Here is a 24,069-nt window from a genome sequence, read left to right as displayed (position 1 = left end):
TTTTTTTCCACTTTTTTTAAAGCATACAGCAACAGCAACAAATCTTCCTTATCGGTTGGGAAGTCAATGAGTTCCCAAGTAGAGAAGGGTGTCCACACAAGATCTTCATTAGAACAGAGGCTCAGTTTTGATAAAACATAAAATGTTTGTCACATAATTTAGTTATGCATTATAACAACCATCATGGTCATTTATGAGATTTCCACCTGTAGTTAAGAAGACTGTAAGTAGATAGGTTAGTTCATTGTACCAATAAACCTGTATGGGAATGCTGTGACACACCTCTAGAGAAGGTGGGACTTGAAAAGGAGAGGGCGGATCCTATCAAGCGGTTCCCTGAGCAGACTGTCAAAGCCATTTGGCAGAATGCCTCATCGCCAGAACTTTCCAACAAACACCAAGACATGACTTGGCTGGTGGTGAGAAGGGCTCTGCCTGTGAGATTCTTTATGCATGCCCGGACTCTCAGCCGCACCGCACACTGCCCTCGAAGCGGCTGCAGGGGGAACGAGACTGTCACACACCACCTTCTGGAATGTGCCTATGCAGAAGTCTGGAGAGGAATGCAGTGGTGTTTGTCGAGGTTCATCCCGAGCAGCGCCGTGACGTGGGACTCCGTGCTCTATAGTCTATTCCCCGGGACGCACACTGAGACGAACATCATCTGTGCCTGGAGGATTATCAACTCGGTGAAGGACACTCTCTGGGCGGTCCGAAACCTGTTGATCTTCCAGCTGAAGGAGTTGACCCTGACCCTGAGTGTTGCAGACTGGCACATTCCAAGGTCCAGGACTACGTGTTGAGGGACGCGCTGAAGCTTGGGGCAGCTGCCGCCAAGTCGCGGTGGGTAAAGACCACCGTATATATGAATGATTACTCCGTCTCTGTATACCAAGAAATGGAATGTTTGCGGATGTATGGCATGACCAATTGGACAGATCAAAATATTTTATGAATAAAGTATATTTTTGAAATAAAAAAAATCCTGGCCGAGGCTCACGACCACTTCAGCACAAGCAGCCTTCACCGTCCTTCATAATCTGATATGCAAGTCTCATTTTAGAAGTCAGTTAACCTTTTGAGGTATTAACTGTCTTGTGCAACAGATAACTATCTCCACACACACACAATGTGTGAATGCTATGTCCTGCTTTCAGAGGAGAAAATGTAACTGTATGAGCTCTGTAAGGTCTAAGTAATTATTCTTGACAAAGTGCAGATGTGCTGTTGCTATTATGTAATAAACCCTAGTCATTTAATTGTACAGAATTTGAATACTGTTGAAAAAAAGATATTTTGTTGAGCTATTTTATCTTAGATTAGATTAGATTAGATTACAGTATGGAAACAGGCCCTTAGGCCCAACAAGTCCACACCGACCCGCCGAAGCGCAACCCACCCATACCCCTACACCTAACACTACGGGCGATTTAGCTCGGCCAATTCACCTGACCTGCACATCTTTGGACTGTGGGAGGAAACCGGAGCACCCGGAGGAAACCCACGTAGACACGGGGAGAACGTGCAAACTCCACACAGTCAGTCGCCTGAGGCGGGAATTGAACCCGGGTCTCTGGCGCTGCGAGGCAGCAGTGCTAACCACTGTGCCACCGTGCCGCCCACCAGTATTTATCAAAACAAATTCAATGGGAAACAACAATTTTATACTGTAAAAAAGAAAATACTGATGGTTGGTAAGTGGTCTCTGATTGGTAGATGCATTACCATGGAAAATGCATCAAGTAGATGATGACTACTGACAAATAACTGCCATGCTATAAGTTTAAGACAGGCACATTGATGCTATTGGACAAGACTCCTGAGAGAACCAGAAAATAGTTATCTATTTTAAGCAATGAAATTGACAATGTACGTACATGTTCTTTCTGTCTGCAAAGAACAAGGTCCAGTGTATGAAATTATGGAGTTTCCAGTATGTGCAAGCACACCAAACTGTGGTCCTAGCTGATAATCTTAAATTGGTTGTCAGCAAAATGTTAGCACACTTAGGATTATTTAGCAAACCATGCACAACCATGGAAGCCCATCAAATATTGTACATGCTGTCTGATGCAATCTGACAGTCTTTGGGACTTAAGGTCGAGATACCTAGCATCATCCCAGCATTGAAATTCATATATCACAGTACTTATATGGGATAGGTAAAATGTCTTTTTGGCTTCGTGGCAGGAGTCCATGATTTAAAAAAATTATAAATACCATGTGTGTTGCTACTGCCTAGTAACTACATGAGAAAGGTAGTTTTATCAGTTGCTCCAGTTTTTAATATATCCTTCCAAGGTTACCTAAGATCCACTAAGCACTTTTTAGGACAGAAGGTGGCTGCCTTGGACTTACCCATGAAAATGTACAGTATAAAGTGAGAAATTCTCTTATTGATTGGCTTGTTGTGCCCTATCGTAGCAACAAGCTTATAAGCTTATCAAATGGCTCAGGCCTTATTTACGAGATTGCCAATAAGGCCAATTTTATAGTGCATGGAACTGTAAGAAACATATCATGTATATAGCCCAGTGAAGGAAAGTTGTGGTGGATGAGAAGACAGATTGATGCATTAATATATGTAGCTATATTAATATATGTATTAATATATGTAGCTATTAATACATGCAGTTTCCAGTAAACACAATTGCGACACTGAGTCTGACCAACAATCCTAAACTGGTTGTCAGCCTAATTCTTTAAACGGAGAAATATTTTGCAAATGTTGCCCAATCACATCAAATATACTGTAAATTTTGCAAAAGCAAGCAGACTGTCACGGTCAGTACCTTGCCAAAGAGATAAGCTGTTTGGTACCATCCTCCAGTCTTTGGAATGTATGGCCTACATAGCTAGCATCACATGAGTCATGAAATTCACAGACTGCAATTATTCATTAATGCACAGAGCCTTGTTGTTTAGAGGGAAAAGAAATATGCATATGCTGTGCTTATTTCAAACCGAAAGAGTGGGTGACAGCCATCCTCTGGTTCATTTGTCAGAGCAATCAACCAGAGCCAACCTGCCTGGTTTAAAGTTTAAACAATGCATGGTAGTTAACTATCAATCACTATTAACTGAAACATAAACATAAATTGTTGGAGAAACTCAGCACGTCTGGTAGAATCTGTGGCCAAAGAAAGAGTTAACATTTTTAATCCAGTGATATTTTTGTTCTTGAAAACTACCCAGATGAACACAAGACAACATTTATAAGCAGTTTATTGCTTTTAGAATCCATAATTTGCTTATCAGATTAATGCACAATGACTATGTTAGTCATTGACATCCAACTTAGATCTGTTACCAGAGAAGCCTTGTTTGAAAAGTTTAACTGTTTGTTGAAGAACTGAACTATTTGGACAAAGAGTGTCTATGGATTTACAAAATGCTTACAATACGGTGTCTCATTTCCAAACTGCAGCATAGGTATCATATAAATATCTAAGCAATGTAGATTTTTAAAATAGGTGACAGAGGAAGAAAGAAGCATAGAACCCCTACAGTGTGGTAGCATGCCATTCGGCCCACTGAGTCCACACTAACCCTCCGAAGAGGATCCCACCAAAATCCACCCTTATCCCTACACTTCCGTGTTTACCGTGGCTAACCCACTTAGCCTGCATATCTCTGGACACTATGTGCAATTTAGTACGGCCAATCCACCATGGAGGAAACCCACAGAGACAGAAAGAATATTTCAATGGAGTTTGATTAATCACTGAAAAGGGAATCAAACCCAGGTTCCTTGCACTATGAGGCAGCAATGTTAACCACGGTGCCACCCTAGACAATTAATGTGATACGAGACACTAGCAAAAACTAAGCAGCAATAAAGTAGGGCAAAGTTTGTGTATTACTGATCACATAAATCTTATAAATATGAAAATATGTTTGTAAGATTCTAGTGTTTTTATATTTTTTGCAAATGATTGGTACTGCAGCATTTTGCATTTTAAAGCTAATTCCAAAGAAGCATCTAACTGAATGAAGAAATATTTGTGTAAATGCAGTGAAGAATGTCATAATTTAATTCTTCCTGAAAATCAAAAGTCTCTCTTCACACTTGCCTCCAGTGCACAATTTTAAACTTGACAAAAATCCATAACTCATAGGGCAGAGTTCACCTAATATTGGAAATTTGAGCAACTTTATTTACATCCTCTGTAGCCACGAGTACCAAGAGCTCCAAAGGAAAACAAAAGACTTTGGCTTCAGGTTCAGACTCAGCTTCTCCTCCAACTCCTACCCCATCCCAGACCTGCTGAACCCCATGGAGATTTGGGTTAGCTGTCTCTTGTTATTTACCCAACCCCCCCATCACTCTAGACACTGGCTGTTCTGACCCATCATCCATGCCCCCACTGAACCTGCAGTTCTAGCGGTCCTTTCCCCAGGTCTGCACATCCTTATGTCTCCAAGTTGCTTGCAACAGAGCACATCATCCATGTGTGATGAGTGGCAACTCCTAAAGGCCTGTTTCTGGCTGCTTTAGTGGCTGAGGCTTCCCAGGATTTTCAACAGTTCCTATTTCCAACTTTTACTGATAGAAGGCAACAGCAGCCAAGGCGAGGTAAGATCAGATAAAGAGTGGAATTCCATTATGCAAAATTCAGACTTCCACCAAAAATTCTCAATGCTACTGTGATAGACACATTTTCCCACTGCTTTTCTGGCACTGCAATGCCAGGAGTTGAGGAACATGTTCAATGCCTGAACACTGACTGATTCCTTCCATCATCACATGCAAACAAGGGGTCTCCATACTCCCACTGACATTAGGAGACCAGGGTGACACCTTAGGACATCCCATGATTGGCTTACTACTCTGTACCAACCTCCCTTTAGCTGCTGCAAAACTTATGAATCCCCTTCAAAATTCAATCCTCCCAAGCCTCTGACAAACACTTAATGAACGGAACTATTTTAATTGGCTTCAAGGGAAGGCTCTACCATCACCCTTGTCAACACTGCTGGCACTGCAAAGTGTCCAAAATGAACTGGTTAACTAGTACTAGTAGTTCCAGCCACAATACTTCACCGGGCTTTTGCTTGTTGGGCCAAAACAAACATCACTTTCTGAAACAGCACATTGTAAAGTATCAATTGCGATTTATTTAAATCAATGATGTAAAAGAAATTACATTTTCTTTTCAACAAACATTCACCTATTTCTTGACACCACAAAAGATGAAAGCTTAATGAGAATCTTTGCACATAAGGATTTAGCAGAACTAGAGAGAACTAATTTTCCATTCTTCTTCAATGAGGGCAAAATTCAACAGAAGGCTGCCCATGAAAACTTAGATCAAATATTGTTGTAGGGAACCATAAAAATCATGTGTATCAGTTCACATAATTCAAAAGAAAAAAATTTATTTGATGTAGTAAACGTTTCTGCAACAAAGATTAGTTTCAGTTGACCCAAAGTGTATAAGTGTGAACTCAACTGAACTGTGCACAACCACAAAACAGGCAAACAGCAGCTCTCCAGATCAGCACTTGCCCTGCAAAGTAAAAAGTACTCCCGTATTAATCTTCCAGACTGCAACTTATTTGAGGAAGTAATTAGAATTAAACCAAAGAACATTTCAAACATTTTGGTCACTCGAGGTTACAAAGGCAGCAAGTAAGAACTTTTTTTAGGGAACTAGTTCCTTTTTAACAGAGTCAGGAACATGGCTTGCATAATAGTCAAAGTTCCTTAAAGTTGCAAGGACTCCACCTGAGTTCATAAACTTCACATCTTTATGATATTGCAAGGAATTCCCATGAATATCTGTCAGTTTACCTAGGAATAAAAATAATTACAATAAAAAGTTTTCAAACAAGACAATTTGTTATTTATCATCTTTGGCTGCTTTATTTGCATCTATTGGAATTGGTTCGCTCAGACAGTACCTTGTTGATACCTCCTGAATCTAATAAAGGTTCTAATAACTAGACTCTGTGTGGTGATGTTACAGTGGTTAAAAACAAGTGTAAAGTGTAATTAGAAGCACATTATGGCTTCAAATGTGACACTAATTCTAAAGAGACTGGTTTAATCTCAGATTGCTGCTAGGGAAGAGGGACAGAGTCTATGGGAAAGGAATAGAGAAGACATTTAATTGGAGGAAACTTCTATTCATTAAGGTCTAGATATTGGAAAAGCAGCAGTATAACAAAGCAGCAAGAGTGGAGGAGTTAATAGAATTGATGTGAGGTACAGCTGGGTGTCGATGTCTAAAATGTGAAAAATAACTGTTTCAAATTATCTCAGGGCAGCATGCAGATGAGAAACAGGAAGGGAACCATGATAGATCCTTGGGAACATGAAAGTTAGGAATATATGGAGAAAAAGACAAGAGACTGCAAGTGATTTTCTGCTTGTGACTAGATAAATACGAATGGAACTGTGTGACAGCAGTCTCATTCAGTCAGACAACAGGTGAAGAGGCAGTCCAGGAAGGTAATGCAGTCAACCGTGTCAAAGGCTGCGTCCAGGTCATGGAGGATAAGGAGGGAATGTTCATATTTTTCAAACAGTTCAAAAGTGCCATTTAATCTGTAAGTTAAATTTAGTTACAAGATCATACCCTGCAATCATAACTTGGAGTCAAGTTTGACTGGCTCTTTGATAATCAAATTGTCAAGCTGGGCAAGTCCACACTGTGGTTATATTTTCTTCCACGGTTTGCTTGTAAATTTTATTTTGAGGCTGATTCAGATTTAATAATATAAAGAAACAAATACCTGAAACAGCATGAAGGATAGCCTCAGGAGCACAGGTATCCCATTTCTTACAGCCAGGACTAGCAAATACATAAGCCGAGGCCTTCCCCTCAATAAGCTGTATGACCTATCAAAAAGAAAACACAAACAACAAGTTAATTAACTTTGGAGAGCACACAATAAGACAACACTTCATATTAATGCAAGGTATGTATGAAGGTTATGGTTGCAGCAGTCGCAATATTAGAGGTGGAGGTAAGAAATATTCGTGATGGAAATGGCATGAGATTAGAAACTAAACTGGGGCTAAACACAGACTGAGATTACAAACAATCTGGTACAGCTAAGGAAAGTGGTCTTCAATGTCCAGAACTGAAAATTATTCCCTGAATTTTCCCTCAAAGAAGAATGCATAAGAATCCAAAATGAGATACCAGAAGAAGAGTCCAAGACCTGTGAAGGACTGTAGATATAGCTATGGTGTTACTCATACACAAGAGGAAGGCGACTCACACCTGAGAGATGATGTTGTTAGATGTCAGCCATATGGAATGGAAGGAGTTGAGGATAGACCTTCAAAAATCACATCATAAATAGGAGGAAGAAGGATAGTCTCAATATATTCAAATCAGCAAGAGTGGAAGCAAGCATTTGCAACTCTGTTGAGCTGAATTATGCAAGAGAAGCGACTGAAGAAAATTGCTGAGGTTGATCATATCCAAGTTTGCAGAGAATTCAAAGAGGGATAATGTACACTTACATTACATGTTATATTTTATTTCAGAACTTATATTAAAGAAGTCAAAAGATGGAAGCTGGAAAGGGTTGAATTCGTGTTCGAATCTTCAAATAGGTTTCCGGCCTGCCATGGAGAAAGGGCTGTCAAATTCATAAATCAGGACAGTGGTGCAAGAACACTATTACTCCTCATCCTTGTTGCTCCTGTACAGCCTTTGACAGATCATGACAGGTGACCTCACCTCAAAGCTTAGGAGATTGGTTAGTGTGGGATAAAGTACACTACAAGAAATATTGAGTACTTGTAGGAAAAAAAAGAGACAATAATCACATAAGATTTTAATCTACATTGTTATGGACTAGGCCAGACCACTCAATATTCTTAAGCAGGCAGCCCAGACCATAACTTTGCAATTTGTTTTGGTAAGTGTACAGTGAAAATCACCCGGAGTAAGTTAGCTAGGTTGACTACCAGGTTTTAAAATAGACAAAAATCTATTCCCCAAATTACACAATGAAACACAAGGAACAGAATAAAGAACCTCTACAGAATTTAGTCTATCCAAACTAGATTTAATTATGCTGTTCCCGAATATACACAACAGTCCCAGTAAGCAAATCCCTTAAACACAGTAAAAATGAAACGAAGGTTTACAGGTTGACATTAGAAGGGCAGAAGGAGAGAGATTCTAGCAGTCTGTTTTCACACAGTTCCACAGCTGAACTCCCTAACTCATTCTGGACTGAACTTCTCCGCTAGAGAGCTGGCCACGCCCCTTTGATTTATACAGGTTACTTATAAAAACATAAAAGCTTTAGCCTAAAGACTCATCTGTTTACATATAAACAAAAAAGGACTTTCATCTCGGTACCAGATCCAGCTATTTTGGAGCCCAGCCTGTTAATAACCCCTCTGGAGAAAACCAAGGACACAGTATCCTTGAGAAAAGGAACAGCTTTGTGACAACATATAAACTGGAAAAAGTGGAAATCTCAAAGCTTAGGAGATTGGTTAGTGTGGGAATTCAGCAAAGTAGGGGAAGGGGCTGGAACTGACTTTCCTAACCACCTTGGATTGCACCAATTCAGTGGCTACAAAATGGCACATGTTTAATTTTAAATATATACCAAAAATAAAGGTTGTTTTTACAGGAGTCTTGTAAACTGTTCTGTAGTTACATGCTTCACACAAAAGGATTGTGCAAATAGCCTGCTTAAGGACACTGGAGTTAGGGAAGATCCATAAATAGACAAAAACATTAATATTGATACCTAGAAGTTATTAAAAGCAACATATTAAAGAAATCAAAAGATGGAAGCTGGAAAGGGCTGAATTCATATTTGAATCCTTCAAATAGGTTTGATGCTGGAGATCTGAAATAAAAACAGGAAGTGCTGGAGAAACTCAGTGGCTCTGGCAGCAGCTATGGAGAGAAAAACAGAGTTAACACTGAGTTCAATAGGACTCTTTTCTTCTGAGTCCTGAAACAATCACCTGCTTTTTTACAGAGCATGTAGTATTAGAGAGTAAAATGGTATCAGATTTGATAGATTCTTTAAAGCTGTGGCTAAGAATAGTAATTTATTTCACATGACTGATTCCATTAACAAATTACATTGAACTAATCTGTTCAGTGATGGCACACCTGTTGTGTTGCAACTGTGTAATGTGGGAACTTCTGGATTCAGACAAACACAAAATGTATAAAAATATAAGAACTCCAACTTAAGGCTATTGAATTGGAGGCTGTCTTGAAGAAATTATGACACATCAGGGAAAGGTATCTGGAAATCTTGATCTAGAAGGCAGTCACATCCCAAAGCATACAGCAGTCCGAATCCATCTGCAGTTAAGAGCAGGAGAGTGTGGCCGCAAAAGGTTGGAGAATATTGTACTGCAGGGGCCTCAGCCCTTGCAAATATCTAACAAATTTGAGGGGCTCACGTAAACAGATGAAAACAAGTGTGTAGGAAGGAAAAGTGGATTGACTAGGGCACCTTGTTTCAGGCTGTAGCCAAAGATTGTTGCTTATGTGGTACAAGGGTTCAGGACACCTGCTCAGAGCTGAATAGGAACTTACAGTAGAAGAGGGTGGATCCAGTTGTCATGGGCGATGCAAGTACCAATAAAATAGGACTTAGAAAGAAGTTCTACTCAGGGAATATGAGCAGCTAAGCAACACGCTGAAGAGGAAACATCAACAGTAATAATCTCTATTATTAATACAATACACTAGCAGTCAAGATTACATGTAACAAAGATAATGAGAAGACAAGGTTAAAGGTTCTGTATCTGAATGCACATAGTATCCTTAAGTTAAATGAATTGATATTTATTTACTTCAATGTGCACTATCATTTGACATTCTTTACAGGGATATAGGTGGGCTGCAAAATGACATAGATTGGGTCCTGAATATTACGAGACATATGACATTGAAGAAGTTAAAACTCACAAACATCAGGTTATAGTCCAACAGGTTTATTTGAAATTATAAGCTTTCAAGCGCTGCTCCTTCATCTGGTAGCTAGTGGGTCAGGATCATTGGACACAGAATTTATAGTAAAAGATCAAAGTGTCATACAAATGATGTGATGTATTGAACAAACCTAGATTGCTGTTAAGTCTTTAATCACTTAGAATGGGGATATAGATTTTGATTGATTTAACAACAATCTGGATTTGTTCAATCAGTTGCATGACATTTTGATCTTTTACTATAAATTCTGTGTCCTATGATCCTGCCCACTAACTACTGATGAAAGAGCAGCACTCCGAAAGCTTGTGCTTTCAAATAAACCTATTTGTCTATAATCTGGTGTTGTGAGATTTTTAACTTTGTCTATCCCAATCCAACACCAGCTCCTCCATATCATAGACACTGAAGAAAAATAGGAAGCTCAGTAAGAGTAGAAGGATAGCATTGATAATCAAGGATGCCACTGGCACAATGGTTAGAGACCACCTTGGTCAAGTAGATCAAGATGTAGAATTGGTTTCTGTGGACATGAGAATTAGTAGGGGAAAGTTGTCATTAGTGGGAGTGATCAACAGGCCCCTAGCAGTAGCGACAATGTGGGATAAAGTATACTATAAGAAATATTGAGTACTTGTGTTAAAAAAAAGACACAATAATCACAAAAAATTGTAATCTACATATAAACTGGCAAAATTTGAAATAGGTGCCTGCGTGAGGAGTTCAACCAATATTTCCGAGATTGTTTCAGAAATGCTGCTGTAAGAAATTATCACTGTGTAATGTAACAGGAGTAATGATGTCAGAGTAGACAGCCCTAGACAGCAGTGATCAAAACATAATTGAATTTTATACCCGGTTTGGAAGGGAGAAGAGCGGGTCTAAGACTAGAATTATAAATTGAAGTAATAATGGATGTGAAACCTGAATTAATAAGAGCACACTGAGATACTAAGTTAAAAGTTAGATCATTTGTGACAGACATTTAAAGTGATATTTCTGGAAACCCAGAATAAGTATGTTATTCTTACCATAAAGAGAAACTCTAAGCAGAAGATCCATCATCTATAAATAATTAAAGGTGTAAATGAAAACATCAAACTAAAGGAAAAGCATATGATTACACAAATATGAGGGTCAGATCAGATAATTAGTCAGCAGAGAAAGAATAGCAGAGAATGATCAGGAGAAACAAAATTATAAAATGAGAGGAAGCTAGCTAGAAAATGTAAAAACAGATGGCCAGAATTTCTACTGGTATTGGAAAGGAAAGTCAGTCAAGAGAAGTTTGAGAGTAAGAATGGGATGTCAGTAGTAGATAACATGGAAATGGTGGCTAAAATTATAAGCATCTTGCCTTCTTCACCAGTGAGGATACAAAAACATTCCAGTAATAACTGGAGACAGGAATTCAGTGAAAATACAATCACAGTGAAAGCAGTGATGAACAAACTAATTGAATTGCAGGCTAAGTACCCAGGTCCTGATGGACTTCCTCCTTGGGTCCGAAAAGAGATGGCTAATTAGTTAGCAACTAGTAGTTGCTGATAATGTTCCAAAATTCACTGGATATTGGAAAGATTCCAACAAACTGGCAAGCAGGAAATATAATCTAAATTAGACAGATATGTAAAATTAAGCAATTCAATGGATGAATCAGATTTTCACATTGTGACAATTCCACAAATAGTGAGGCTTGCTTTCCAATGCACTACCTCAGAGTCATGACAAAAGGAGGCTGTAAATGTGTTGCAACCCATCAGAGAAGTTCAACTGGAGTGATAACTGAAATACAGGGTTTGTCATGAGGAAACGGACAGACTGAGCTTATTTCCATTGCATATAGAAGGGTGAGGTGAAACTTGACTGGTGTGTAAGATCTTTACTTGTGTTGACAACATGGACATAGAAGGGATATCTCCTCTTGTGGCTGAGTTCAGAACTAGGGGGCTGATTAAGAATCTGGGGTTACCCTTTTAGGACAGAGGGAGTGCAACACTGGAACTCCTTGTAAGATGGTGGAACTGGGAATTACTGAATATTTTAAGTTGAAGGTAGACAAATTCTTACTAGACAAGAAAATCAAAGATTATGGGCGATAGATGACAACTTGGAATTCAAAATATAAACAAATCAGCCATGATCTTAGTGAATGGCAAAGCAGGCCTAAGAGGCCAAATGGCCTATTTCTATTTGTAATGAAGGTGTTCATACTGAAACATACAAAATTCTGATGGGGTTTGACAGAATCGATGTTGAGCGGATGCTTCCCTTAACTAGAGAATCTTGAACTAGGAGGCATAATTTAAAAATAAGAGGACATTATTTAAAACTGTGATCAGGAGGATCAATCATCTATGAAATTCTCTATCTCAGAGATCAGTGGAAATTGAGTCATTGAATATATTCAAGGCTACGTTCGGCAAATTACTGATCAGCAAGGGAATCAAGTGGATCTATGGCCATAATCAGATCAGCCATGATCTTATTGAATGGTTGAGTATACTCAATGTGCTGAATAGCCTACTCCTGTTCTTAAGTTTTCATATAATTAGAAAAATCACCTGCAATGACTTCTCTTCCCCACTCCAGAATTGTTACTTCTCATGTCCCCCAAGAATCTTTTGCGTATTTGTTTCTCATCTAAATGTTGCCATTCAAATACAGAAGCCTAAACCTATCATCTTCCACATGTATACTGACAGCTCTATGTCACCTGACCTCTCCACTGCTTCTAAATTGCCAGGCCGTCATCCAGTATTGAGCTGAACATCCACCATCCAAACATGGGGAAGTAAGACGTCACAAAGTACAGGCCACAAACTGTTAGGCCATCGACTTCCACTCCTTGGAAACTGTCTTACATCTGTTTATAATGTCAGTGGCATAGCTGATATTCCAAGATGATATTTCAACCACAAGTCCATGCCATAACTAGGACTGCCAATTTCCACTCTCATAATATCACCCATCTCTGATCCACTTCAGCTTATCTGCTGCTGAAACCCTCACCCATGGATTTAATGACCTCGGGACTTGAGTATTCTAATCAACTGCCAGATAATCTGCCATTGTCTCCTTTCCACAAACTTAAGATCATCCAATCCTGCTACTCATTCACCTAGCATCCTCATGTTCATTGACCTACACTAGCTCCTCGTCACACATTGCCTCTATTTCAAATTTCTGATCTTTCGTTTCCAATTTTCACAAAGGCCAGACCCATGACTTTCCAAGATTTCTGAGCTTCTAAGGCCAGACTCCTGAACATTCCCAATTTTAATTACTCCAATGCCTTCAGCAACCAAATCCCCAAGATCTGGAGTTTCCTCCAAAGACATCGCTGCCTCTCTTTCCCCCCCCTTTAATATACTACTTGAAAGCTACACTTTTGAACAAGATTTTTGACCATGTGCTTTAATCGCTGTGGCCCAAAGAAAGGTTAAAATGAAGTAAAATTTATGTAACAAAACTTAAAAATGACATTCTCAAAATTATTTAAATATTATTTGCTTCAATAAGTACCTTGTTACCAGCTCCTCCAACCCTTATTACTTCATCAGCGTTCATCGCACAGACGCAGTCATTTACCAGCCTACTGCTGTGGGAACGAGTTGTAATGATGATATGTTTCCCTTCTGGCACTTCCTTCAATTGAATTCCAAACACTCCAAGATTCAGAACACCCCAAATGGTCCGACCAAGAACAGCACCAGCTCCAGCCTGAAAGAAAATTATGCTTTCAAAAGTAATACATTACACACAAAATTAGCATTTTTCTTCTGGCATATAATTTTCTTTCTGAAATTAATTTTCACTCATTTCACATTCTAATCATTTACTATGCTGAATGTAAGTAAGTCAAGAAGCAATTTTCTCCAGTTTTTCCTTGAACCAGTATGTGCTGAAAAGAAAGCTGTAGTGGACAAAAACTGCTTCAAAAAGACCCATGTAAAATTTATTTCTTCAGACTTGAGGAAGCAAAAGTATGAATCACTGCTTGTGTGTTACACACAATAGCACACTTTTAGGCTTGTCAAAGGTTTAACATAATTTTTGATGATGTTTTGTCAGTTCTTTATATCAATATCTGAAAATAAATCGGTCTTGGGCTTCCACCAACAGATAAAAAAATGCTTTAAATCAGACTTGGACCACTGGTTCTTTATTCCTCTCTATTCATCAGCACAACTGGGACTAGGAGCATAAATCAGCTGTAAAATTAAGCTAATGCTCCAAATCATACAGAGAAGACGCTGGAAACACTCAACAGGTCAGTGAGCATCCATGCAGCGAGAATCAAAGTTAATGACTCAACTCGATGAACTTTCAAAATAAGTTTGTTATGAAATTGCCTCAGCAACTTTAATAATTTATGAGCAGCTACGTTCAAGTGAAAAGATTGTGAATGGCAGGAGTGAAAAAAGGTGGCAAACACATTAGTAGATACTGATGCCGATAAGTCACTATCTATGATGGAAAAAGAAGAGTACCAAATTGCATTCAATAACATTCAATCACATTGCTCTATTATTGAGATGATCAGTTTGCTCGGCAAGAGCCTTCAAAAATAGTGGGCGGTACAGTGGCACAGTGGTTAGCACTGCTGCCTCACAGCACCAGAGACCCAGGTTCAGTTCCCGCCTCAGGCGACTCTGTGTGGAGTTTGCACATTCTCCCTGTGTCTGCGTGGGTTTGCTCCGGTTTCCTCCCACATTCCAAAAACGTGCAGGTTAGGTGAGTTGGCCGTGCTAAATTGCCCATAGTGTTAGGTGAAGGGGTTAAACGTAGGGGAATGGGTCTGGGTGGGTTGCGCGTTGGTGTGGACTTGTTGGGCCGAAGGGCTTGTTTCCATACTGTAAGTAATCTAATCTAAAACAGCTGGATTTGAAAAAAAAAGTTCACTTTTTAAAGATCATACCTGATAATTGTAATATGGCTGATTGATTACACCAGCTATTGCTTTACCATCATAAGCAATTCCAATAAGCACAGTCACATGATCCAAGAGGCCTGCAGATCAAAACATTCAATTAGTTTAAGCCTAAAATCAAAAGTGAATTCAGCTGCTCATTGAAAGAGATACCTGTCCATGTTAGCCAAGAGCTCTTGGAATATTCACCATGGAACAAAATAAAATTTTTTTAAGAAGTTAATTCAAGGGGTAACTTGAAACAAAATCAAACCCAAAGTGTGTTTCAGCAAATCTGACTTAATCATGAAAACAAACACTAACTAATTTAATTATGATATAAGAAAAGAAATATTCTAATAGATAAGCTGCTGGCCTTTCTCTACCCCAAACTGAAAAATAGAATATTTAGTATTTGCAGTCAACATATATTGTACAAGAGGTAGAAGAAACATGACGACATTTTATGGCACCCAAAAGCCAAAACTTTCCCTCAGGTGGAGCGTAGTCTGGATAAAACATCCAAGAGTTCATTAATGTAGGTCTATCCACTTCAAGTGGTTTAGAGTCTAATAATTTCCTTGGTTTTACATTTCTCTTTCTGTTTGATAACATCATGAAAAATACAAAAGATGAACCCAGATGATATTAAAATGAGCATATGCTTACCTTCGGTGTATTCCTTTGTGCCATCAAGTGGATCGACCCAAACCACGATCTGAGAAAGCATATCAAATTATTCTGTTAGATAAGCATTCTTCTAGATACAGAAATACACAAACTAACAACACAGCTGTTATTTCTGCTATTTTTCCAGTGCCATTTATACGCACATATGGAATATACACATGATAATCCTGATTTCTATTCTGCAACAGATAGTGCTCAATCACACTGTAACCACTTTCATTGTGTGGCACTTCATCTGAGGCCTGCCCAATTTTGACTTTCACCTAAGACACAATGAGCAAAAGAAGTTCACATCCTCACTTGCTATTACTAACACTACTCCACACTCCTTTTCAAGAGAAAGCAGAGAATTCCAGGGACAGAGAAAAACAAAATCTGGCAGACAACCACCAGATTTGATGGAAGTGACCCCAGCAGAGGAATTATTGGGGTTGGTAACACCATCCAAGCAGAGTAGGGTGACTGATGCCATTTATACTCACTTATGTTCCAAAACCACTTCAGCTTGTTTCAACTTATTGACAGTAAAATTAAATGTTTCCATATCCTTGCCAACATTACTAAATCTGTACAGCAGTTGGCACATTGAGTAGGTTAACTGTCCTTGAGCAAATCTGACAGCACAAGTAAACACAATATAAAGAGGCGCCATCCTCAGCTTCTGCTCAGTGGAACAAATCCAGGGTCCATCCACAAGAACTGGAATACATGAAGTACAGAAACAATCATGTGCAGTGTTGTAATTCCTATCAGAGGACAGAAGACTCCAACTGCTTCATCTATCGGATTCTCAACACCACAATATATCCTGAACTGTGTGGACACATCCAGCGATATTGCAACAGGGTCCCCAATGCAATTGGCTGCTATATCTGATCCATGCAGATTGAACGAGTGAAACAATCAGAGATTGCAATTTAAATTCAAGTATTATTATCCAAGTATTGGAATTTTCTATTTAGGACATGGGAGATCACATTTTTCCCTTCCTTTGAAGTCACGTGCCTTGGATCTTCAATCAGAATGCCACTCAGAGCTGAGGCAATCTGTCAATGTCACTCCACAGCCACCTTTACAGGAATCTTTCAAACTGAATACAAAGATTTCACTTCCAATAAATACTTAATCCCTGTACCAGTTTTCAAAACCTGATCTACATACAATATTCAGAAATTAAAACAGAGTCTTAAGCCAAGGCAAGAAACTAACTTTTCTTCTTCTATATCATTCACATTTTCTTAAATTAGTTACATTTCACCTCATCTTCCTTGATGTGGTTGTACTGAGCTGGACAGGAATACTTCAACACCTCTTCTGATTGACCAGCTTCAATTAAACCTTCATCTACATCTTGGGATGGCAATTCCTAAAATAAAAGTGATGGAATTAATAAAAATATCCCTTCAAGAAATTTGCACCATCATTCATTTGCATGGATACCAGTGTCACTGTTAATGGACCAAAGATCCAGGGGCTTAGAAACCCATTCATAATGTTAGTGAGAGCATACTTTAAGTTTGGAGTTCTTTTCAGAGACTGTAAATCAGTTTGCTTTGCGGGATGAAAGGATTGCTTGTAAGAGGAGTCAGGATTTCAACTCATTAGAGTTCAGAAGAATGAGAGATGATCTCACTAAAACATACAAAATTCTGACAGGACTTGAAAAATAAGTTGCTGAAAGGATATTTCCTCTGTAAGGGTATCTAAAACTACACTGCATCACTTCAAAGAAAGAGTCAGTCATGTAAAACAGAGAAGGTATTCTTTACCTCTGAGAAAGTATGGAATCTACCTCTGGAAAGTTGAGGAGGCTGGATAATTAAATATATTGAAGACAGAGGTACATATTTTGTTTGAACGATAGGCTATTCAAGTACTATGGGAAACAAAGTGGAATTGAAGCCAAGATTAGATCAACCATGATCATATAGAATGACTGAGTAAACATGATTGATGGATTTATTTATTTATTGTCATTTGTACCGAAATTCAGTGAAAATCTTTGTTTATGAGCAGTACAGGCCGATCATAGCAAGCATTGATGTACAGAATAAAAGATTTAGACAGAGGCATACAGGTAACATTGCACAAGGCATACAAGGGGTGGTGCTCCAGTGTTGAGTGTTATCATGGAGGAGGTGCGGTTACTTATCTTCACTGATTCCAGTCTGTTGATCCAGTTGCAGAGAGCAGAGCTGAGACCAAGGTCAGAGTTTTGAGATCAGCCTGGAGGTGATAATGGTGGTGAAGGCAAAGCTGTAGTCAACTAGCAGGAGTTCGATGTAAGTGTCCTTGATAATGCTCCAGTGCAGAGCTAGGGATATGGCATCCACTGTGAACCTGTTACATCAGTAAGCAACTTGCAGGGGATCAAGGCAGGCTGGGAGGCTCGAGTCGATGTGGGCCATTACCAGCCTCTCAAAGCACTTCGTGATTATGGAGGTCAGAACCACTGGGCAGTAGTCATGAAGGCACACTGTATGTGCTTTCTTAAGCATGGGGGTGACAGTAATATTCATAAAGCAGGTTGGGACAACGGCTTGTCGGAGGGATAGGTTGAAGATGCCAGTGAATACCTCCACCAGTCGGTCGGTACAGGATCCAAGTGCTTAACTTGGGACACCATCTGGGCCTGTCACTTTCCTTGGGTTGACCCCCAGGAAGACCGATCTGATGTCCACAGCAGCGACAGAGGGAACAGGCATATACAGGGCTGTTGGGGCAGGCGTCACCACACCGCTGGCATTCTGCCCAAACCGAGCACAGAAAGCATTGAGCATGTCAGGGAGGGATGGGTCTTATCTGCTATCTTGCTCTGCTTCGTTTTGGATCCTATAATGTTGTTAAGGCCTTGCCATAGGTGTGACAGGAGTCTGTTTGGTAGATATAGGCCTCAAACATAGTCCGGAACTGGCTCTGAGCATCCCTGATGGTTTTGCGGAGATCACACCTGGATTTCTTGTATTGATCTGGGTCATCTGACTTGAATGCTGCAGATCTAGCCTCCAGAAGGGAGTTGATTTCCAGGTTCATCCAATGTTTATGGCTGAGGAACACTCAGATTGACTTATAGAGATATACAGCACGGAAACAAACCCTTCGGTCCAACTCGTCCATGCAAATATCCCAACCCAATCGAGTCCCACCTGCCAGCACCAAGCCCATATCCCTCCAAACCATTCCTTAGTCATATACCCATCCAGATGCCTTTTAAATGTTACAATTGTACTAGCCTCCACCATTTTCTCTGGTAGCTCATTCCATATAGGTACCACCCTCTGTGTGAAAATGTTGCCCCTTAGGTCTCTTTTATAATCTTTCCCCTCTCACCCTAAAGCTATGCCCTCTAGTTCCCCCCCCCCCCCCCCAAGGAAAAGACCTTGTTTATTTATCCTATCCATGCCCCTCATGACTTTATAAACCTCTGGAAGGTCTCCGCTCAGCCTCAGACACTCCAGGGAAAACAGCCCCAGCCTATTCAACCTCTCCCTACAGCTCAAATCCTCAAATCCTGGTGACATCCTTGTTAATCTTTTCTGAACCCTTTCAACTTTCACAACATCCTTCCAATAGGAAGAAGACCAGAATTGCATACAATATTCCAAAAGTGGCCTAAACAAAGAACTGTACAGCCGCAACATGACCTCCCAACTCCTGTACTCAATACTCTGACTAATAAAGGAAAGCATACCAAATGCCTTCTTCATATCCTATCTACCTGTGACTCCACTTATAAGGAGCTATGAACCTGTATTCTAAGGTCTCTTTATTCAGCAACACTCCCTAGGACCTTACCATTAAGTGTATAAGTCCTGCTAAGATTTGCTTTCCCAAAATGCAGCACCTCGCATTTATCTAAAGCAAACACCATCTGCCACTCCTCAACCCAATGGCCCATCTGATCAAGATCCTGTTGTAATCAGAGGTAACCTTCTTTGCTGTCCACTACACCTCCAATTTTGGCGTCATCTGGAAACTTACTAACTATACCTCTTATGCTCACATCCAAATCATTTATATAAATGAAGAAAAGTAGTGGACCAAGCACCAATCCTTGTAACACTCCACTGGTCACAGACCTTCAACCTGAAAAACAGCACCATCCTCTGTCTTCTACCTTCAAGCCAGTTCTGTATCCAAGTGGCTAGTTCTCCCTGTATTCCATGAGATCTAACCTTGCTAACCAGTCTCCCATGGGGAATCTTGTTGGACGCCTTACTGAAGTCCAATGTATGCAGTCTTCCATGCATGTGCTAATGATGTCTGTGATGATGTTGGCGTACTCATCTTAGTTTTCTGCTGAGTACTTGAACACAGTCCATTCTCCCAATGTCAAGCAATCCCAGAAACAGTCTTCCACTGCTTCGGACGAGAATTCCTTTTGTGAAGGGTCCTCCCGTTTCAGCTTCTGCTTGTAAGCTGGAGTATGAACACAGCACTGTGTTCTGATTTTCTGAAGTGTGGGCAGGGGATAAAAGCAGCAGGTGTCTTTGAAGGTTGCATGGCAATGATCCAGAATGTTTGATTCTCTGGTGGGGCTAGAAATGTGTTGGTGGTATTTTGGCAGCAACCTCTTGAGGAGTGACATGACCTACTCATTCTCTTATTTCCTCACTACATACGTTTCTTCCATTGATCTTGTATGAATATATCTTTCACTGGAATGGATGTGCAAGGGAGTTGGGATGGAAACAAGTAAAAGGTCAACAATATCTACTTAACCTCTCAAGACTCAGTGGTTAGCACTGTTGCCTCAGTGCTAGGGACCCGGGTTCTATTCCCGCCTCGGGCAACTGTCTGTGTGGAGTTTGCACGTTCTCCACGTGTCTGCGTAGGTTTCCTCTGAGTGGTCCGGTTTCCTCCCACAGTCCAAAGATGTGCAGGTTAGGTGAATTGGCCCTGCTAAATTGCCCGTGGTGTTAGGTGCATTAGTCAGGGGTAAATGTAGGGGAATGGGTCTGAGTGGGTTGCTCTTCAAAAGGTTGGTGTGGACTTGTTGGGCCGAAGGGCCTGTTTCCAGTCTGTAGGGAATCTATCTATAAAAAAAAGTTACTCAAGAAAGGCAAATAATATGCCATCTTTTCTTATCAAAACAATCTAAAATTTGCGACAAGAAACTACACTAAAAGAAAATCTATAGAACAAAATATTGAATTAAACATTTATTGATATTGTAATTCCTTACCTCCTCTCCAATTATAGTTAGTTTGGGGAATTTACGGGCCAATGATGAACAGATGCTTATCTGCACCAATCGATCAGCTTTTGTTTGTAGATCATTGGCTCCAGTCTATGTTAGAAATATGAAAAAATTGAAATGTAAACAAATGTCTCTAGAGTTCTGAAGAACAGTCAGACTGGATGCGAAATATTAATTTTGTTTCTCTTTTCACAGATGCTGCCTGACTTGCTGAGTTTCTCCAGCATTTTCTGTATTACTTACTTGTAATATGTTCCATGACAGCTAGTCCCTATACAAGTTCACAATCTACGCCATGTTATTGGGACAGGGCAGTATGTGTACGGGTTACTAACTTGAACCAAAGAAATTAAACTGAATTAGCTAAATTTTCAAAACTCATTTCTCCTCTCCCCAGCAATTCTTTCCCCATTGCCCTGCATTTTCCTAATTAAATATATATCCAATTTCTATTAAGGCAGTATTCCTAATTATAACAACTCGCTCCTTTAAAATTTTGTTCCAGCTCCCCTCTGGTTCTTCTGCCATTTAGTTTAAATCTATGATTTAGCTGCCTGCTCGTTGACACAGTTTCTTCTTACTTACTCTGGCAAAACCTTTATAAATTATTTGTGAGATCTCAGTTAGAGAAGTGACAAGGACTCAGAGGTACATCAAAGCCTTGGAAAGGGTGCAAAGAAAATTTACAAAAATTATGCAAAAACACGAAGGACGACATTTATGTTGAGAGAACACAGATGATGTGGAACAAAGGGAAGATTTCTCAATAGGTGCTCTAAATTATTCCAATATATATAGGACTCTTGTGGTACAATGGTTATGTTCCTACCTCTGGATTAAGAGACCTGGGTTAAAGTCCCACTTGCTCTAGAGCAATGTGATTGCAACCCTTAACAGGCTGAATAGAAAAAAATACACTTATGTTTGCAGCATCAAATGAGGTCAATTATTAGTATTTTAAAAATTTAGAGGACACACTTCCCTCATGGACTTTTTTCTCACTTTTCAATGATAACAAATTAAATTACCACTAATATTTCACATGCAAACTATTTTGATGTTATTATAAGCTATGGCCTCAATGTGACTCTATGGAGCAAGATTTGAAGTCAGTCTCTCTCTAGCAAGAATCTTACAGATAACCATTTGGTAACTGAATTTTCAAAACTTGCCAGATGACCAGCAGAAAACATTTGTAAATCTCTCATGAGAAATGATATACAAAGAAATGAAAGCCAGACATAGAATTGACCAATTAGCCATACTGCAAACTTGGTGTCATGCATTATAGGATGCATTTTCAACCCCAAGAAAACTTTATTCCACAAGAAAAGCTGCAATCACTGGAACAAAATAAAAATAAGATTTTTAAAAATACTCTCAAATTCATTCACGTGGAAAACAATTTTCCAAAGTGTCAAGTGCAACATGCTTGAAACAGCCTTGGCTGCTACATATACACAAAGAAATAAAAAATAAAGTGTCAAGAAAATCAATCCAATACCAAAAGAGAAAATGCTGGAAAATCTCAGCAGGTCTGGCAGCATCTGTAAGGAGAGAAAAGAGCTGACGTTTCGAGTCTAACTGACCCTTTGTCAAAGCTCTGTCAGAGAGAAGAGCAGTAATTCTTCAGGGTAGGTATTCCTGCAAGAGAGGTGGCAGTGGGTTAAACACTGGATAAAAACTGCAGATGCTGGAATCTGAAACCAAAAGAGAAAATGCAGCTTTGACAAAGGGTCAGTTAGACTCGAAACGTCAGCTCTTTTTTCTCCTTACAGATGCTGCCAGACCTGCTGAGATTTTCCAGCATTTTCTCTTTTGGTTTCAGATTCCAGCATCCGCAGTAATTTGCTTTTAAATCAATCCAATGACAGACATTATGCAAATATTAATAATTCTACACTTTGCCATTGGATAACTATGCAAAGATTTATAAATTACTACGAACTTTAGACATGCAATACATTATGAAGTAAAGCATGTAATTGTACAAAAAATTCAAAGATTTGGTTCTGTATTTTTATGGCAGTTGTAGAACTGGCAGGCAGCATTACATAATGGATATCTCCCCAAGCTATATAATTCAAAACATCTTAAAATTATTCTTACAAGCCAGAAAGTCCCAGGTATTGATTCCTTTGATTGCACCAAGTTGCTGATCTCAGTCAGGGCAGCATCTTAGGAGCTACAACTAGACTCAGCACTCATTGCAGGAAAATTCAAAGTCTGTGGACATCAGGTAGGAAGGCTGGGTTCCTCTGTTATGTCCTCCATAGTTGGTTAACCTGCTTCCAACCACAGTTCAGGCTCACGCAGAATGGGCACTAGGCAGAAAAACACATCAGTGCCCCAAAAATGTATCTTAAAAGGAGTGAAGGCCTTCAGGAAAACAAAACATAATTCAAAAATAAATGTAGAGACCGAGGCAATAATGCACGATTGTTTTTTCTCGCATGTTTTTCTCCTTTATCAGCAAAACACAAGGTGACTGGATATCTAGTGATTCACTCCAGAATGCTTGTCACTACATATATCTACAGTACAAGGAATTTCACAGCATGTATTGGTGCATACCAAAGGTCAGAGCAAGGTCTAGCTTGGAAAAAACAAGTTTTTTGTTTAATTCTGTTAAATTACCGGTTTAAAAAACTAAGCTGCATCAAATCAAGAGCCATCAATTGCAATTAGTCACCACTCAACACTGCTTTACTTGTTTTGCTAAGAACCAGTTAAGGATTTTTACACAAAGTGAGAGGCTGCACATTGAATCGTGCTGCCATTTTCAAATAAATTAATGTGTGAAATGTAAATGAGGGGTTAATGTAAATGCAAGTTCGATTTAACGCCACTCCAAACACAATCGTAATATCTGGTGTGATAACAGTAAGCATGGCAGGAACAGATTGTAAAAAAAACCCTGTCCAAAAGTACAATAGAGATAAGAGAGAAAAAAAAATAAAGCATTACGGACATGCACGCAACTGAACTTTCTCCAGTTGGGAAATGAAAGTTGTTGCTGAAATCTGTAACTGCCCTGATCAACAGTTGCTGAAGTCGAGCAAGTACAACATCAGAGTACGGGCCTGTCCTTGCACAAACCCACCTTCTCCACAATGCCCAGGTCTCCTCCACTCATCACCTGCTGGACTATGGTCTGCGCCTTCTCCGCAATGGAAAAGGTCGATGCCATAAGCCGCATCAGAAAAGCCGGACTCGCGGACGACATGGTTTGCAGCAGAGCAACGAGAAAATAAATTGCACAATCGAGGAAAATATACCACCCAGTGGCTGAAAGAAGATCAAGGAAGCTACCAAGTGCAGAGCCGAGCCGCCTG

At 39.6% G+C, this 24,069-nt stretch overlaps 1 protein-coding gene across 1 annotated transcript; it reads right to left on the bottom strand.

The window, feature by feature from the left end:
- Positions 1-5,095: 5,095 nt before the first annotated feature.
- On the bottom strand, positions 5,096-24,069 carry bpnt1 (bisphosphate nucleotidase 1). Its single transcript, XM_043695779.2, has 8 exons — positions 23,838-24,069; positions 20,720-20,824; positions 16,793-16,900; positions 15,514-15,562; positions 14,854-14,945; positions 13,458-13,655; positions 6,739-6,844; positions 5,096-5,794 (listed from the first exon to the last, which is right to left on the bottom strand). The coding sequence occupies exons 1-8, from the start codon at positions 23,958-23,960 to the stop codon at positions 5,646-5,648; spliced, it is 930 nt and encodes a 309-aa protein (XP_043551714.2). The 5' UTR covers positions 23,961-24,069; the 3' UTR covers positions 5,096-5,645.

This window comes from Chiloscyllium plagiosum, unplaced genomic scaffold (assembly GCF_037043375.1).
Source record: "Chiloscyllium plagiosum isolate Xiang-an unplaced genomic scaffold, Cpla_swu_hap1 HiC_scaffold_10, whole genome shotgun sequence".
Lineage (NCBI taxonomy): Eukaryota > Metazoa > Chordata > Chondrichthyes > Orectolobiformes > Hemiscylliidae > Chiloscyllium > Chiloscyllium plagiosum.
The sequence above is the reverse complement of the archived record's forward strand: the minus strand, read 5'-3'. Positions and strand labels throughout refer to the sequence as shown.